Source organism: Ammospiza nelsoni, chromosome 2, assembly GCF_027579445.1.
Source record: "Ammospiza nelsoni isolate bAmmNel1 chromosome 2, bAmmNel1.pri, whole genome shotgun sequence".
Lineage (NCBI taxonomy): Eukaryota > Metazoa > Chordata > Aves > Passeriformes > Passerellidae > Ammospiza > Ammospiza nelsoni.
Window position 1 is genome coordinate 53011833 of NC_080634.1, and position 17942 is coordinate 53029774.

Sequence of the window (17942 nt, forward strand, 5' to 3'; positions counted from 1 at the left end):
TTAAATTGATGTTCTTCCTTCTGGGATTCAGCAAAGCCCACAAACGCCTCCTTAAAGTGATAGAATATCGGGTCGTTTCCAGGACGCGTCTTTCCAAGGCGCTTTTCTCCCGGCACAAAGGCCTGTGAGCCCATCACCCTGCGCCGGGCCAAGTGTGCCCGACAAGGGACAGCGGAGGGCTAGGGCGCTCTGCTGGAGAGGGCAAGTGCTTCTGCAGGGCAGGGAACCGCCGGCTGCACAAACCCCCCTTCTGTAAACACAAAGAAAGGGGGCCTGGGGAATAGAAACCCAAATCCACTTGTAATCGTACAAGAGAATCGGGCGTAATTACTTGAGCAACCTAGATGAAGATTGATGAGGCTTTAAAGCGGCGTTTCGGATCGATCCCCCTGCCCTTTGGAGCCTCCAGCCGGGCTTCCCCGGCTCGGATCGGCTCCTTTCCCACCGCCAAGGGAGGGCTCTAGAGAAGATGGAGGCGAAACTGGGAGAGCAGCAAGGCAAGCCCGGCGCATGTGATTCCGATCAGCTGACTGGGGTCAAGAGGCTACCTCGGTTTATTAGGAGATGGAAAACAATAAAATGAAAGAAAATAGAGTTTGTATCAATATTATCCCGTCCGCCACGCTGGGCTGCTGAAAGCTGTCACTGAAACTGGGCGTTTTAGCTTCCCCCTGTACGCACAGCAATCCCTGCCTTCCTCTTTATTTATTTTGCAGCGTAAATGACAAAATATTGAGCAATAAGCGCTCAAATTGGGTGTTACAGTAAAGTAAAGCATTAACAACATGACAGTTAGATGCGCCGATACAGGAGTAATTTGGGCTAAGTGAGTAATTTGAAGTGCTGCCTGCGAGCGCTGGTAGTGCAGTGTGCGGGCAGCGCCGGGGGAGGAGGAGAGGGCGCATCCCAGGCGCTGCCCCCGGTGCAGCCCCCGGTGCAGCCGCAGCCCCGGGCCCGGCTCGGCCGCCCCAGCGCCCGCACGGCGCTGCTGGAGGGGCGAGCGGCCGGGAAGGCAGCGGGAGGCTCACGGCTCTCTGCCCTCTGAGCAGGGGTGCCCTTATTGCAAGGGACATTTTTAGCTGCGTGTAACAGCCAAACCCTGTTTGGTGCCTCCTGAGATGGTCAGTTGGCCAGTTTCTAAAAGGCGCATCAGTCAGGTGGCGTACCCAGCTTCTCAATACTGCAGTTTTATTGTTTAGGTGTCAGATGCGTGTTTGTACACGTATGTGGCTCTGTGTGTTTATGTATGTATATACAAATTATCCCACAGGCTTTCGTGGTTAAATCTAGAAGAATATTTAATACATAATATTTTCTTCGAAGCAAGTGAGCTTCCTAAGCACGGCCACTGTCAGCTTTAACAGAAGATGGCATTGATATTGAAGATAAGATGGTGAAAAAGCGATCCTCTTGTCTTTTGGATTAAAGAAGGGTTGTTTTGATTTTTGTTTTCCTGAGTTAAAATCTAACAATTTGCGTGGAGAAGGCTGCCTTTTACAATAGGTGTTCCCCATCCCATCTTTTCAATGCCTGTGAAAGCGTCTCGTTAAGGAATATATTTGAGCGAAGTATTGTTGTAGTAATTTTAAAAGGATAAGCGGCAGCGAGTTGAAACAAAAATTATCGTGCCGTAAATGTATTTAACGATGCCAGCCTTTATGTGCATGGGGTATTGAAATAGGTGACAAAAAAAAAAAAAAAGAGAAAAAAAAAGGAAAAAATAACAAAACCCAAACAACTAAACAAAACCCCCTGGTATTTGGCGTTACTTGTCCCAGTTGAGGTCTGGATCCAGACTTAAAAATAATGTCCCCAGGGCTCGCAGGGTCAGTGTGGCGGGCAGGGGCTGCGGGCTGCCCTGCGCTGCGCCCCCGGCCCGGCCCGGCCCGGCCGCCGCAGGGACCCCGGGCTGCCGGATCCAAGCGGGGTGGAACGAGCGGCCGCTGTCGCACATGAACAGTGATAGCGTTAACGAGGAGCAAAAGGGCATGAAAAGAGAGGGGACCTTCTTCTAAGAGGCAGCTGTTTTTCACCCTAACCCCTCTGAATTTCGCTGCTGTGATTTATCTCGCAACCCCGGAGCTCACAAACTCGCCTGTGCCCCGGCCGCGAAGTTCAAAGCGCTGGCCGCGGGCAGGAGGGGAACGAACACGGCGTTTACAAACTGGGTTTACGAGGGGGCTCGCCGGGCGCTGGCTCGGCCGAGGGAAGGGCCACCGGGATGGGCCGGCCGGGCGCCTCCAACCTGACGCCGCTGCCCTTGCCTTGCAGGCCCCGTGGTGCTCAGCACGCCGGCACAGCTCATCGCCCCCGTGGTGGTGGCCAAGGGGACGCTCTCCATCACCACCACAGAGATCTACTTCGAGGTGGATGAGGATGACTCGGCCTTCAAGAAGATCGACCCCAAGGTGAGTGCGGCGTGCGGGCGGGCGGCGCGGTCCCGGTTCCCGTCCCCGATCCCGGCACACGTGCGCCGGGGCCGCCCCCTCATTCCAAACTCCGCTCCTGTCTGCCGCCTTTCGCTGCATTAAAAAAAAAAAAACAAAAAAAAAAAAAACAAAAAAAAAAAAAACCGCAATGTATTAATGGTGTTAAATCCTCGATTACGGCAGCGTACGCGTTTTCCAGCAGCCTTTCTCGCGGTGCCTTTGTATGAACGTGGTCAGATTTAGTAGTTAAGCCAATTGCTCTGAAATCCCTGGAGGGAGCAGCAGTCCTAGCCCGCAGCCTTCCCGAGACACAGCAGAGGGTTTTACGCCTTCCGAGGTTCTCGGAGAATCCCGTTATTTCAAAAACGTTAGTTTCTACGTAAGAAAATACGGCGCATTTTGTTAAACACTTTGTAACTGCTGAAATGAAAGTTAATGCTTGTTTTCTGGAGGAGAAAAGAAAATGGGGGAGGGGGGAACAGACATGTACCGAGGAGTTGGTTCCTGGGAAAGCTATGTTTTTTTCTGAAGTCATTTACTACTACCAATTCCCCAGCGCCGCCCCACTTCCCCCTCCCTTCCGTGAAAATCTCCAGCGGAGCCGCACCGAGCGGGGAGGGGTGCGTGACTTGAGCGGAAACCTTTGCGTGGCTTTGTCCCCGCGGGAGCGGCGCGGGGGATGCCACGCGGGGCAGGAGGGGCAGACAGAAGGGACGTGTCCGACAGGGCGCTCCTCTCCTCTGCGTGTCGTTTTATTCCTATCGCTCTTACTTTATTCCTTTGCTATTGTTGGAAATGTTGGAAGAGAGGAAATAGGAGAGGTACTTTTACAAAGACCTTGGGGTTGGGGTTTTTAAATGCAGAAATGTTATAAATAGTTTCCAAGAAAATTCCTCGTCTGAATATGTTTGCAATGAAGTGATTTCTCTTGGGTAAATAATTTGTCAAATTCGGAACTTTCTTCGCATTTCCGGGGTAAAAAGTTTCTGTCAGAATCTCTGGGAATAACAGTTTTGCTAAAGTGCACCCACTGGAAATAGCTGCTAGTGGGTGTCACACAGGAGATCGGCCTCTTTCAGCACTTGTTGACTATTAGGATCCTAGTCAAAATCCGCGTTGTTAATTTGCGTTTTGGTTTAAAAGCCATTTTAAAGAAATGCACCCTGAGAGGGACCAGGCAGTGCGGTGCAGACGGGCGGCTTTGGAGTGCGTGCAGTTTTGTAAGCACACACATGTTATTCCCTCTGAATGCCCTGGGAGCTGAGGGGCTTGATTTCTGGGAGTGGAGCTGGCAACCTTATCACATTCGTAACCGATTTGTAGGTCAGAAGTAATATTGTTGTTCACTTTATTGGTGCTGGCTCTCACCTATAAATTTTATTTTCTGCTTTATTAGTACCTGCACCAAATTGCTAGTTGTATCAGGATCACTGCTTGCAAAAAACACTGCTTCACAGATACCTTGTGTTTCCTCGGCTTTGTTCAAAAGCCAGCAGAAACACAACAGCACCGTATAATAAACCCTTCAAAACAGACTTCTTTCCTGACGGCTGAAAAAGTGTAACTGTATTAATAAGTACGCTGGTGTCTGACAGCTGCTGATGGTGATCTGGAGCTAAATTCCAATATGCTTGTACAACCAATATTTCCCTATTCTACAAAACTATTCCAAATGCCAACTCAGGGCTCTGCCCTTAAGTTTTCTGCTTTACAGGACCTAAGCAACTATCCACAGAAAGGAAAAATCCACAAAACATAGCCGCCTCTTGTTTTTCAAGTGAAAAACTTGATCCGATATTGAAACGCTTACCCATATGCATTTTACTTCATTTATTAGCTTGTAATTAAATAAATCAGCAACAGAAATTAAAATCTTAATCACAAAAAGTAATTATCCAGTGTATTTCAAGTGCATTTTCAAATATATAATTCCAATATTCAAGCGTTATTATATAAGCAGAATCCAAATTTCTTTTGAATATATTTAAATAACATTTCAAGTATATTTATGGAATGTTAGAAATAGAACAAGCAATATATATGAAACGAAAAATGTAAACTTGTTAAGTTCAGACACTTCAAAAGACAATTAACAAAAGTACCGTGATAAAATCTACCTTTTTAAATGGTATCTTCTTTTTAGCAGAAAATGTCCTTGAAGTTGTCCAAAATGGCAATTTAACTTCTGTTCACCAAATCACAAAACACCAACATCCACAATTTCAAAGACAATGTGAGATCACAATATTTGATACAAATTAAAAGGTACATTAGGGTTTGTTCAGGTGGCATATCCAAATAGCTTTTACTCACAGAAGGTTTACATAAAAATACGGGGTTTTGTTATAATCCGTTGGTACCGTTTTTAGGCAGAATGGTCACAATCAAATTACGGCCAATTTTCATTTCCAGGTAACACACTTTCTTTTTTTTTCTTTCTTTCTTTTTTTTTTTTTTTTCTTTCTTTCTTTTTGTTTTTCCCCCACGGGGAACTGCAAAACTGTGACGAAGAGGAACGATGCTTGCTGTTCTCATTTGCTTTTCTTTGTGAAGAGCCTAAGCTATATTCCTTTTTAAAAGAGAATATTATTTGCATTGTCAAGTGGAAATATATGACTTTTCAAACAGGCATCTTAAACTTCATCGGGAAATTAGCAGATTTATCGGTCAGGCCGGTTTTATAGTTACCCTCTAAAGTTTCTCCAAACTTTTCGGGTTGGTTAGTATTTCCCTAGCCAGTCGCCACGTTTGTTTGGCCGCGTTTTCCAGGGCCGAGTGAGGTTTGCCCTGAAAGAGGTCTAAGTTGGGCAAGAAGTAGTGCGGGCACCTCCTGCACTGGAGGCACGAGATGAGCTGCAGTAAAATCCCGTTGAGCCGGTCCCCCAGGCACGACTCGTCCCAGTCCGATTCGCGGGGATGCTTTTCGCATTCGTAGGAAACCAGAGTCTTCATGTGATAATTATTCAGGGGCTGGCCCGGCAGCTCCAGGTGACGGTCCCGTAAGGTTTTGAGGATGGAGAGGCATTTCTTCCTGCAGCCGCCCATCTGCAGTCTGTTCTCAGCTTCCGCGAACTGCAGCACCCAGGCATCGCTCTCGGCCGAGCTCTGCTTGCCGGCCAGAGAGTGGCACTCCTTGGACAAGAGGTTGAAGCCTTCCGCCTTGACCTCCGCCACCCGGTTGGGTCCCGGCCAGGGGATGTGGGGAAGCGGCCAGTGCGCAGCACTCCGCGGCCAGATCCCCGTGCACTTGAACGCGGGAGTGATCTGCACGACGTACCGATCCCTGATCCTCAGCTTCACCTCGCTGGTGTCCGCCACCATCTTAACCACGTCTCTGTAACTGCACTTATCCACGGCTTGAGCCACCAGAGTCTGGAATCTGGACCGGATTTTGCGAGCGGAGAGGTAGCCAGACGCCGTGATGAACTCCACCCAGAGGGACATGCTCCTCTTGCGCCCGTCGCTTAACTTTAACACAGCGCAGCCCGGCAAGGAGCCGTCGTCCACGAAGTTGAAAACCCCCATTTGGTTCAGATACAGCACGACTTCAAACTCCGTGGGGGAGATGACTTCCAGCCCCTCGTAGCGATTGTCCATCTCGTTCAAGGAACTGATGAAGCGAGGCTCCTGCACCTCCACCTCCTTCAGCACGTCCGACACCACTTTGCAGACTTCTCGGATCGTTTTGGCGATTGCAGCTTTCCTGGCTTGGCATTTCTCATTGTAGTATTTATTCAAATGATACACCAGCTTGGCCTGGGCCGCGATCATGTTGGGGCAGAGATCCGGATTGTATACCGGAGTCTCGCAATAGGCTGTGGGATCCAATGCGGCTGCTATGGCTGGAGCCAACTTCAGAGGAGAAACAGGCTGCCGCACTCTGAAATGTAACAAATGTTTTTCAAAATGCGCCGGGGCTGCTGCTCCTCAGATGCTCTCTTCCTGCTTTTTTAGATCAGCCGTCTTGAAGTGTGTGTGGCGGGGGGGTGAAGGGAGGGGGAGCGGGAGGGGGACTGGAGGGGGCGATATTTTTCCTTCCCCTTTTTTTAAAGGGTCCGTGAGTGAGAGGAAAGCATCGAGAGCAGCACCTTTCCCAGCAGCAAGAAAAAACAAAAGTTGCACTGAGACACAGCGAGGGTTCCAGTAGTCAAAATAATAAAACCTCTTCGTATTTATTTATGTTTTCCCGTAGTAATCACCGTGTGTATGCAGGGCGGTTAATCAGATGGTGGAAAAAAGTGCCGTGTGTGTATGTCAGAAGAAGCTGGCTGTTGGTTTGTATAAGAGCCCAGATGCACTCGTGTGGAAATTATAAAGGCAGGGCCAGGCAGGCGGGCGGCCAATCGCCACTGGGCTCGTCACTGCAGCCTCTTTCAGCTCGAACTCGGCTAATTAATCCCTCTCTAGGAGATAGATATGTATACACAGCCACACGCACACACGCACACGCAGGCACATATAGGAAGGTAGAAGGTTACCGGCTAGAAAGCCGCCCCGGTCCTCTGTACACTCGGAAATCAAGAGAAATCGCTCTCCTTTGGGTGTGACTTGAAGGGTATTGCCGTTTCGAGAGGACTTGGCAAAACTGTGCCGCTCCGTACTGAATCCCTGCGTGCCTCCTCATGGCCGGGACGTGAATGCAGGTGTATTAATGGGCATCCATCAACCAGGGAGCTACAGACCGGGCTCGCTCCGGCAGGAGCACAGGCGTAAATTCATTAACCCCTCTCGGCGTCACATCACGCTGTCCTTTTCCTCCCGATAGTTGTCTGTAACTGCAAGTGAGAAGTAGGTTTGGAATTTTTTTTTTCTCTCGTGAACCGGCCAGTGAACAAGGCAGCGGATTCACGGCAAATTTAGTGTTCTTTGGAATAAAATATTGCTCAGAAGTCCACGATTTGTATTGTTTTAAAGGATCTTCTGACGGGCTCTAATCGATTTTGAGGTTTAATGCATTTCGGCATTGTCTCTGCCTTGCTTTTTGTATTTGTACCTTATGAAGGGAGAATCAATCGCTAAACATATCTGTCAGGTCTTTTTCACGTTCCTTCCAAAAATCAAGTAGCAGATACAGACGGTAAATCTCCTTTGCCAATTCTTAGCGTCGTTTTTATACTCTGTATTGCTCTCCGATATGTTGTGAGGAGTGGATGTTCGGCTGCTTTTCGAGACGCACTATAAGTACCTATTAACTTCAAACCTGGAGGATTTATCGTACAGCGAGCTGTGCTAGCAAGCTGCGCTTAGTAAATGTGCACACGGGAGGCACGCTAGCGACTGCAAACATGCTGGCTTGCTTGTCAGACAGTTTGGGGTTTCGCCTGTGTGATGCGTAATTAGCAAATTTCGCCTTCGGTACTTTAAGTGTTGGTAATCGGGACATTTATTTGCAAATAAGCTGGAGTGGTAAGCTCTTCTGCTTCACAGCATTTACTGAGCTTCACTTCAAGACAGCCCTAAATTTTATATACATATATATATATATATATATATATATATATGTATGAATGAAGAAAAAAACACCAAAGCTTTTGATCGCTTGGAATCTTTAAACTACTGACCCATTACCTTTTCCTAAAGTAACTGTCACGGGCATATCAGTCGCTGAGGAGAAGTCATACCACAAAGAACATTTCACGACATTTATTCAGCGTACGAATGCGACCAACTTTATTGCACATAGCGGAGAATTTGTGACCGTGCGCTTGGCTCCCTCGGTCTAGCGGTTATATGGCTGTTCCTGTGCCGCTCCCGAGGAGGAAGCCGACCGGAATCCTTTCCTGCTCATGAGTTGAGCAGGGCTGGTGCTGTCGCTGAAAAACTGCAGGTGACCGGTCGTCCCGAAGCAGCTTACCTCTTCTCGGCCGCAGCCGGGAGAAGGGAGATCACTTTCTGGCTCTTTGGGGCGGAGAGGAGGCAGTTTCCTCCCGGGCTGTCTCCCTCCTCCGCTCAGTTTCCCGGCCGGGACACGCGTGCCTCCCCCCGGCCGCGCTGGGACCGGCGGCGGCAGCGGCGCAGAGCTCCCGGTGCCGGTGCCTGCCGAGCCGCCGCCGAGGAGCGCTGCCGCCGTCCCCGCGCCGGCCCGGGGCTGCCGCCTCCCTCCCTCCCTCCCTCCCTCCTCCCCCGCGGGGCGGTGGCGTGCGCGGCCGCGGCGCTGCGGGCTCGGGGGCCGGCCGCCCCAGCCTTCCCGGAGCAGGCGCTTCCAGGCGTTCGGCTGGCTCCGAGGGCACGGGCGGGCGCCTCCCCGCCGCTCCTACCGGCGGCTGTCCCCGGCTGCACGGGCAACCTGCTCTGCGGCGGGGGCGAAGGTCGGCCCTCTGCCCTTTTCCCTCTTCCCGCTTCCGCGGGGGCCGGCGCACGCAGAGCCGGCTCGGCGGCACCGCCACCGGCCCCGGCGGCGGGCGGGGAAGGGGAGGCACCTCTCGGGCCCGGCACATCCCGCCCCGCTGCCCCAGGATGGGGCCCGGCACGACCCAGCCCGCCCCTCGGGCTCGGGGCGATGCCGGTCGCGCCGTGCCCTCAGACCCGGGGCGGCCTTGGCCGCAGCAGGGCACGGCTGGGCTGTGCACAGGAAGGAAAAGCGCTCAAGTCGGGACCAACTCCGGCAGGCGGGTCCCGGGGACCGGCTGGTGCGGGGGAAGGCCCGCGGCGGCCCCAGTCCGGCCCCGGTTCCCGCCCCGGGCGGCGGCCGCTGCTCCCGGGGCCGTCCGGCTCGACACCGCCGGCGCTGCTGTAGCGGGGGCGGCTTCTTTGGGATGGAAATGTCAAAGAGCCCCTTTCCCACAGGGTCACAGAGCAGCGCCGGGTAAAACCGAAAGTTACAGCGGGCGGACAAAAGGTTTTCCCTTCTTCCCTTTCCGCCGAGGGAACAGCCCTTTCCTGCGGTGGGGGCACCCCTCAACCTCCCAGGGATGCAGGAGCCTCAGAGCCGCACGTTAGCGGTGGGGATGTTCCGGGCCAGGTTTTGCTTATTTTTGCCCCCTAGGTTTTAACTTGGCAATTCCAGCTGCCAAAGGCAAAAGTGGAAAGGTCGTACCTTTAAGCTGTCAGAAGTCATAACATTCATGACGAAGCAAAATTAATTTAAGCAAAAATTACATCTTAGATACTAAATCAGAGTTTTCAATGTGTAGTGCTAAGATTAAGCTATGATACCAAGTGATACAAGGTTATACGTATTCATTGTATCTCGATTGCTATGAGAAATATTAGATTTAGGCTTGATTAGGTGACGTTAAACACTGAAGATCACTATTAACTCCACTCCATCATTTCGTTTCACACACCAAACATTTAATAGTTTAAAAATATGTATGTTTAGGCATCACAGACACCACTGAAATGTGACTGTTGAAGTGACCCTATAGTTTACCGTGACAAGAAGTCAGTCTGGTTTAGACGTCGAAAATTATTATCTATATGACTACATATGATATAAAAATATAGATATTTTTCAAAGCTTTGAGTTAATTTTTCTCTGTAGTTATTAATGCATCCTTGGTAAAGTACAAAAGGAACACTTTTTCAGCAATGAATTTTATTTCTACTGAGTTTATTGAGTATTAAGTTGTTTTGGAAAATCGGGATTAAAGTCACCTCATTAAAATGGTGATTGATCATTTGTCCTGATAATGGTGCCATATGATATTGGTGACTTTTACCAAACTGCTGTTTTCCAAATATTTCCCTTAATTAGGGGGTACTATAACAATATTTGTTGAACTCTGCTTGTTATATCAAATCTTTCAAACTACATTGCCTGTAGTGCTCGTGTTAGCCAAAAAGCCAAATATTGTTGAAAATCTGTATTTGCCCACATCCCCAAATTGCAATTTAGAAAAAAATAAAAAAGAAAAAAAAAGTTGCCATGCATATAAATTTAACCAATAATTTTTTTTTTCATATGGTGAAAAGTGTGAGTTAAAAAGCACTTGCAGATGCATATCTACACAAAGGGCTTGCATGGATATCACTTTATATTTCTTATTATATAGTGATAGTTCTTCCACACACAACTGCTCATGAATTTTAAAGTTTTATTTTTTTAATATCTGCCAATTGCACTAGGGAGGTAGGAAGAAAAAGAATGAAGCTGAGTTGATTAAATTATTTATCCCTACTGCTGAAGTAAGTTTGAAGGCTCATTGAATGTATCTGATTTCTTGGCTCTTCTTTCTCCCCTTCCCCCCTCAGTTCTTCCTGGTTATTTCATCCATATCATCCTGCCAGCAACAATAAATTCACTTTTTTTTTTTTCAAGTAAGAAAACTAAAGACAGATATTTGTGCTGGGTTTGCTATATGTGTCACATTTTATAAAATAGGCAGCATCTTTTTGTGTGTGTGATAGAAGTTGACGGTACCTTCAATTTTCTGTGTTCTTATTTTGTAGTTTACTTTTTGCCTCCGTTTTCAAATTTAGGAACAAACGAAAAGTTCAGATGTAAGTTACTATAATGTTTGCAATCTTTCAATTTTAATAGATTTATACACTTCATTGCTAAGACCTGTGGGTATCAAGTTCTGCATCTTTTGGTACACAAGCATTTTTCCTCTGTTGTGAACAGTTCTCTGCAAATTTTTAAATTTTTTTTTTTAGAAATTATGACATAGTCCTTTTTACAGTACACAATTGGCATTCATTAGTGTTAGACTTAATGTGTATGTATTTGCTTTCTATTAAAAATTAAAGAAAAACATGAGAATTTGCATTACTGTTGGACTTGGTCATCCTAGGTCATACAGATGAACTGTTAATGCTTTAAATTCCTCTAATCTGCAATCTGTTAAGGGAAAAAACAGTAATTGATTTGTTTTCTCTAAAATGTTGTGTCTCAAAAGTAAACACGGAGCTTGCACAACTGTGATTTTGGCTGGAACTGAAGAAACATGTAAGCAGGAAAAAAATGCATTGAATTATTCATTTGGTTCACTTATCCGTCAGCTTCTCCAAATCCAGACATTCCTTATAGTACAGCATTTTATTTAAGTAGTCCAACATTGGGTTTGTTTTGGTTTTTTTTAAGATCTCTAGCTTGGAGAATGTTCTTTTTTTTTTGCTGAACTGCTAGAGGAGTGTGGAATCAGTGGGGATTAGTGCTTTTTAATCTACTGCATTTGTAGTGGGCCATCCAACACTGCAGAACTCTCATTTACTTCCTATTGCTGTATATGATTAAGTGGCTGAAAATATTGAACATTGCCCTTGAAGATAAAGCTGTATGTGTTGGATGAGCAGCTTCTGAAGACTTCATGTCTAAACTAATCTTTCCCCTCAGTAACTTTAGCCCTGGAATACCAGAGAGGACTAGAGTGTTAGAAAATGTAAGTTGAAATTGAAGTATGGGAGCATTTGAAATACATCATTATATAAATTATGGCATCACACAATATGCTATGTCTTAGGGCCAGCTCAGCATCTTATTAGCCCAGTCAAAATGGGAGGGTGGTATGTCTTCAACATGCTTCGTTTTGTGGCTGGTGTTTTTCTGTAAGCTGGTTTCATACTGACTTATCAAACTAAACTACATCATCCCATCAGTAGCTGCTGAAGATACTGAAATTAGCAGAAGACATTGCTTAACACATTTGAACATTGGCCAATAGGAAGTTATAAATAAGCACCATTTTTTTGTATACATTTGATGATATAATGTATTTATTACTAATTTTCATGCTGCCAACACTTTGGGCATCTTATGTCCCTCCAACTCAAAATGAAATTTGCCCTCTCTCTTTGCAATTACACAAGTATGGTAAATTACCTGTGGAACTCATTTCATCTTGATTTAGCTATGGATGGACATACCTAACATATTTCATTCAATGCAGACTTCTAGTTTTAATGTAGTGTATAGCTTTCCAATATTTTCTTTCCAAATAACAGTGAAGGGAGGAGTTGAGTGAGTTGGTTGTAAGTGATTAATATGTTTCGCTGAACCTTATGAAGGCCCTGATCCTGCAAATAACTGCCCATGCACTTCTCTGTGAGCCTAAAAGCACCAGTGATATCATGGGCAGGATCAGGGCCAGAATACTTGGAGGTTAACATTTGAAGAGGATGAGATACAGTGAGCCTCTAAAATATCTAATGCATCAAATGCATGTGTTGGTGAGGAAATATATTTTTGGCTCAAATATCTACACTTCTGTCAAGCAGCACTTCCCTATTAATTTCATTGTGCTTTAGCCATTGTGTTAAAATGTCTTCTTGAGAAAGGACATTGCTGGTTTGTCCATATTTTAACAACATAATCTCACAAAAATGCCCCCCCCCCCCCCAGTACACTCTAAAGCCCTTCTAAGGAGGGTGAGGTTATTCAGAGAAACAGATGAATGATTATGCTTTCAGAAGATCTGTTTTTTCATCTACTTTCACATATTCAGGACTATTTCTAAACTTCCTAAAGCTAATGAGTATTTTAGCAGTCTTAAATAAAAGCAATCTACTCGCTAAGAATACTTATTGACCCTAAAAATATCCTAACTATAACTGTAATAGAAACATGTCAACCACCTTATTATTTAAGGAAGAAGAGGTGAGATCTTCTCAGGAAAAATATGATACTTAGATCTTTTGGCCTTTAAAATATATTCCCACCACCACTCTGAACTTTTATTTTTTTTTACTGGTGGAACATTGTCGTTGTAGAACACAATATTTTATCTAGGGGAAATGTGAGCCTCCTATTAAGGGCAGCAAATCACTCCAGTTGCCTTCTTGCTTGAATTTGAAAATTTAACCTACATCACCTACTGTCCTTCCTACTTTTCCCTGCCAGCTTTTAGGCTAGCTCTAGGACAGAATATAAAGAAGTAGATTCTTTGTGGCATAGTGCTGATGTCCCTGAAATGAGAAAGGCTATAGAAATAACATGTAGTCTTGTAGTTTCATAAGTACCCAATCAAACTATTGAAAGAGAAATATTAGCTTGTGGAAATACCTGCTTATCTGAAAGGAATATTACTATCAATTTTTCTTGATATTTGAAATAGAGTTTGCCTTTGAGAAAGTTATCATTTATAATATATTAGTGCTGTTGAAAAGAAGATAAAAATTTACAGTGTAGCTGTTAGGGTAGTGACAGTGCTGTCTCTTAAGACTTCTTAGTTTTAGATGAGGCAAAGGAGATCAATACCTTTATGACTTCGCATTTATGAATCTTATTTATTTTCTGGTTTACTTGATACAAAAGAATTATTTTGTAAAATTAAGGGAAAGTTTCAGGGGAAAAATTGTGGGGTTTTTACTTTTTTTTTAAGATCGATACTGATTTTAATGGGGTAATGCAGTCTGTACAGGCCTACCGAGGGAGAAGTTACTGTGATCAACATGGTTCTATCTTATTTTCAGTAAATATTTTACCAATTCTATTTCTTGTTTTCCTCTGCAAATTATTTCTAGGAATAAACTGGGTTCAATTTTCACTTTTTTTTTTTTTTAAATAACTTTATCAAAAGGAACAATTAATAAGTGCAGAATTCTTACTAGCCCTCTGAAGCACAGACGAGTATATGGCATATGCTAGGCTATGCCGTAATGCTTGCCATTTTCACCTACACTTCAAGACATTGCTTCTTTAAAGAGGTAAAAAATGACAGCAAGTATGTTGGACAACAGTTTTTTCATTATGTTCTGTGAGTACATTCATTATGTATTATTAGTCCTTAATTGTAAAGATGAAATAATATAACCATTTATCTTTGCAAGCCCATTATTTATAATCTGTACATTAGAAAACTGCAAGCATCTACATGAATGTTTTCTTCTGTATGTATATTCAGATTTTTGACATAGGAGATGAAAAGAAACTTTTTAGGCTAAATCTATGGCTAACCTAATCCACCCTTTGTAGGCAAACTGTATCTCAACATGGTAAAAAAGTCTCTCTATCCCCACCCCCCAAAATTCAGTTCTTCATTTGTTTTGTTCACCACGCTGCATTAACACAGTTTTCCCTTGTGTGCATCTGCCAGTGTACAATTTAGCCACGGGCATCTGTAGACCTTGTGGTGATCAGTATTGCAGGCAAAAGCCATATGTGTTTAAATAAAAAAAAAACCTCTTTATTTCATTTGCTGTTTTAACTGGATGGATAACTTCTGTGCCTCAAGACAGAGGAAGAGAAAATACAGAAATAATTAATTGCCTCTATTCTTGAGGCAGTTTCATTTTCCCTCTCCAATATGGAATGCTTGTCAGCTTCCCTGATAAATGACTGCATGTATTTGCATAGATTTTACATTAACACAAAAATTAGTTTTATTTGTGAAAAACTATTTTACATAATAATGCAACATCTAGCATTATAGATTATGTTTCCAAACTTGAGAGACTGTGGAGAAATGAGAGTTTTTTCATCTTTGTTTTTTAAATTTTATTTAGTTTGTGTTAGTTGGTTGTTTTGCTAGGGTTTGTTTGTTTGTTTGTTTCATGTCAAGTTATATTAATTTTTAGCTTTGTATTTTGTTTTTGTGGAAACAACCAAGTCAGGATCTCTTATTGTTTATAAACCATTTATTCAACCTTTCATAGATTGAATTATTGATGGTGGTATGAAAAAAACTTTTTTCATGGACTTCTAACCCATTCCATTTATTAAATACTCACTTAAATATGAATACATTTGCAAAATTTTGTGGAACTGTTTAAAAAAAAGTATTTAATCAAATTTAGTTATTAAATATGCTATGAGAATATACTTTAAGTTTCTAAAGCTGCTATTAAAATAGTGCTCCATCAGGTATTCTTTCAGAGCATTAATATACTGCATTAGCTTGTATGCCAGTGTAGGACTATTTTTTTCCCTATATCAAATAACCTGTCTGTTTTAAGCAATTAGGCACTTCCAGCTTGGAGTGACAGTACTATACCTGTAGTTAAAAACTGTGTTTTATTCACTATTTGTCATGTCCATGAACAAAATCTACGAATCAATCAGTCTGAAATATCTCTGAAAAAAATATACTGTCCTCATTTTAAGCCAATTGTAGTTATTTTCAAGTGACATGAATTGGATATTTGCTCACAGAATAAACCTGGTGTCTTGCTGTCTGAAGGCAACTGCTAATTGTATATCAGCCAGTTCTCCGTGATGAAAAAAATACAGATGCATTCACTGCTGTTATTTCATGCTCTGTAATAATAAGAAAATATTGCTCCTTATGAAACATGCTATACTTGATGGCAACTTAAGGCAAAAGAGTGCCTTTGCCACTTCTTAAATCTGGGACACCCTAGGTGCCAGCTGTCACTGCTCAGCTAATGATGACAAATGCCCCTCTCTATGCAGATTGCAGAGCTTGCAGGCTGCTATGAAAGGCAGTCAGATTACCTTTCTTCAGATAGTAACTTAACCTTTTAAACTCAAGTGTCAGAATGAAATTATTAGCTGGGATAGTTTCAATATCTGTTTCTTTTAAAAGGGGAAAAATAATAAGAAGGCAGTGACTTCAAATAATACCATAGCACTCATATTCACAAATTGTTTTTGCTTCTCTGATCTTTTAAAAATAGGAAATTGCTGCCTCTGTGCCTGTGAGCACTCTATGGAGTTTGCTGGCATTGAATGCAGGAATGCTGAAGCTGACCTCTCGGTTGCACTACACAGAAATGGGGCCAAGTGGGACAAATTCTGTCCTTGCTTACATCCACACAGTGTTACTGATGCACAGATCTGACAGATCACAGGTTAATGGATGCTATTTGTAATAGACCTTAACTGATCTTAGGTATTGTGGATATACTCAGCTCTGTCTGTGGCAGTTCATGTTACCACTCTAAGTCTGTGAACTTCAGCTAGATTCCACTCTGTAAAAATAACTGGGTATCTATTTTGTGGGTAGGAGTGGTTTCACAGAACTCAGTGTTACGTGGTTAATATTGCTAATTTAAATATATTCTACAGTCAGAGGTTTGGAGTTGCTTCCTGAGTTGTCTTGAAAGTAGCTAACAGATGTGGAGATTTTACATAGTTCTTTACAGCAAGCCAGAAATGTAACACAGTACAAGCGCTGAATATGCCACCCAAAGGTGCAGGGTACTTTTTGAGTGTGTGCACATACATCTGTCCATGTTTTTCTGTGAGTCTATTTCCATGTGTTTATACACTTGAATACAAAAGTGAATAGGCATAGGCACATAAGCACAGTCATGTCAGTATGTGTTCACATGCACTATCCTACACATGTAACATCCAAGCAATATATATTTCCATGTTTATATTAAAATGCTGACATATATGAGCATGTTTAACTAGAATATTGTATTTGCCATTAAATCTGTCTGTGCAGTGAACTGCATATGAATATCAGTTTCCCTTTGAGCTAGAGCCTATTTTCATTGCAGTAAACAAGTACTTACACCAGTATTTTCAGGAACACATCTCGGCAGCAGTAGGCAATAATAGAAAACTACAGAAAAGATGTGGAAAGACTTTTAATGAGGTGACCAGGAGCATTATGCTATATGGATGGAAAGAGAATAGGATATGATTTGCAGAAAGTATGGGAGGAAGAAAAAAATGTACAAATTTACAGAGAAAGTTGAGATCAATTGCAATAATTACAATGTGTTTGGTTCAGTAGTCATTAAAGGAAAGGTAATCTGATTAATGAACATAATATTAATTAATATTACTTTCTCCAGAAAATAATGGATTTGATTGTTGATATGGGTGTTCTCAAAGACCTTCAGTCAGCACTTAACCTCTTTTGGTAATATGATGTGTGAAAGGGAGATGGTGGTTAATATTATATTAGAAATATTTTGTCTTGAACTTTGGAGTCACGTGTTTGTTTTTGTCTAAGTATGTTAAATTTAACATCCTGTCTCGTTTTGTTGCACTGTGTTTCTTTTCTGTAAGTCATTATGTTCAAAGTATTTAAAACTATACATTTTGTTATTTTTAGCAAGTGTAGCACAGTCTGGGAAATGAAAAAGACAAAGATCTAGTGATTCATCCTCAGCTTTCTCAGCTTGCTGGTTGAATAGGCATCAAATGAAGTCCAATGCCTATACAAAAGAAATGTTCCTTGTTTGGATTTGCCCCATCTGTGTCATCTGGTGGCTTATGCAATAGGAGGTGTTATCACATGAATCCAAATGCACAAGCCAGTTGTTTTATGGACTCTTTCTGTGCTTGGAGGAGTTTATAAGTTGCCCACTCTATTGTGTGTCACTCCCAGATGACACGTGTGCATTCTGCTGAGCATATTTTGGGGGTAATTATAACTAATGAAGCCTGGTACACAGCTTGTTCACAGAGTGATTTATTCTGCTCCTGTCTGATTCCTGAGAGTTCTGTAAAATGGTATATTGTGCCCTCCACTTTGGACACGTATGGGAGCATGTGGTATTGAGTCCATCAGAGAAAATTTGCTATTCAGTGTACCACAGACTAATTACAAAGATATTGGCTGGCTACATCTGGTAAAAAATATAGAGTCAGATTGAAATTATAAATGGGATCTGTAACTTTAGGGATATTGGCTTTTTTATGGCTCCTGTTTAGTC

The 17942-nt window shown here is 43.4% G+C and overlaps 2 protein-coding genes across 6 annotated transcripts in view; one reads left to right on the top strand and one right to left on the bottom strand.

The window, feature by feature from the left end:
• The window catches only part of NBEA (neurobeachin), a 454173-nt gene that overhangs the window by 303229 nt on the left and 133002 nt on the right, over positions 1-17942 (top strand). For all 5 annotated transcript variants that reach the window (XM_059493594.1, XM_059493591.1, XM_059493592.1 and 2 more), the window contains one exon: positions 2272-2408. In XM_059493594.1, coding sequence (XP_059349577.1) covers positions 2272-2408 — 137 coding nt within the window. The remainder of the gene's footprint in view (positions 1-2271; positions 2409-17942) is intronic.
• MAB21L1 (mab-21 like 1) lies at positions 4373-6297 on the bottom strand. The gene has a single exon (XM_059466344.1). It carries the CDS (start codon positions 6198-6200, stop codon positions 5121-5123), a length of 1080 nt encoding a protein of 359 aa, XP_059322327.1. The 5' UTR covers positions 6201-6297; the 3' UTR covers positions 4373-5120.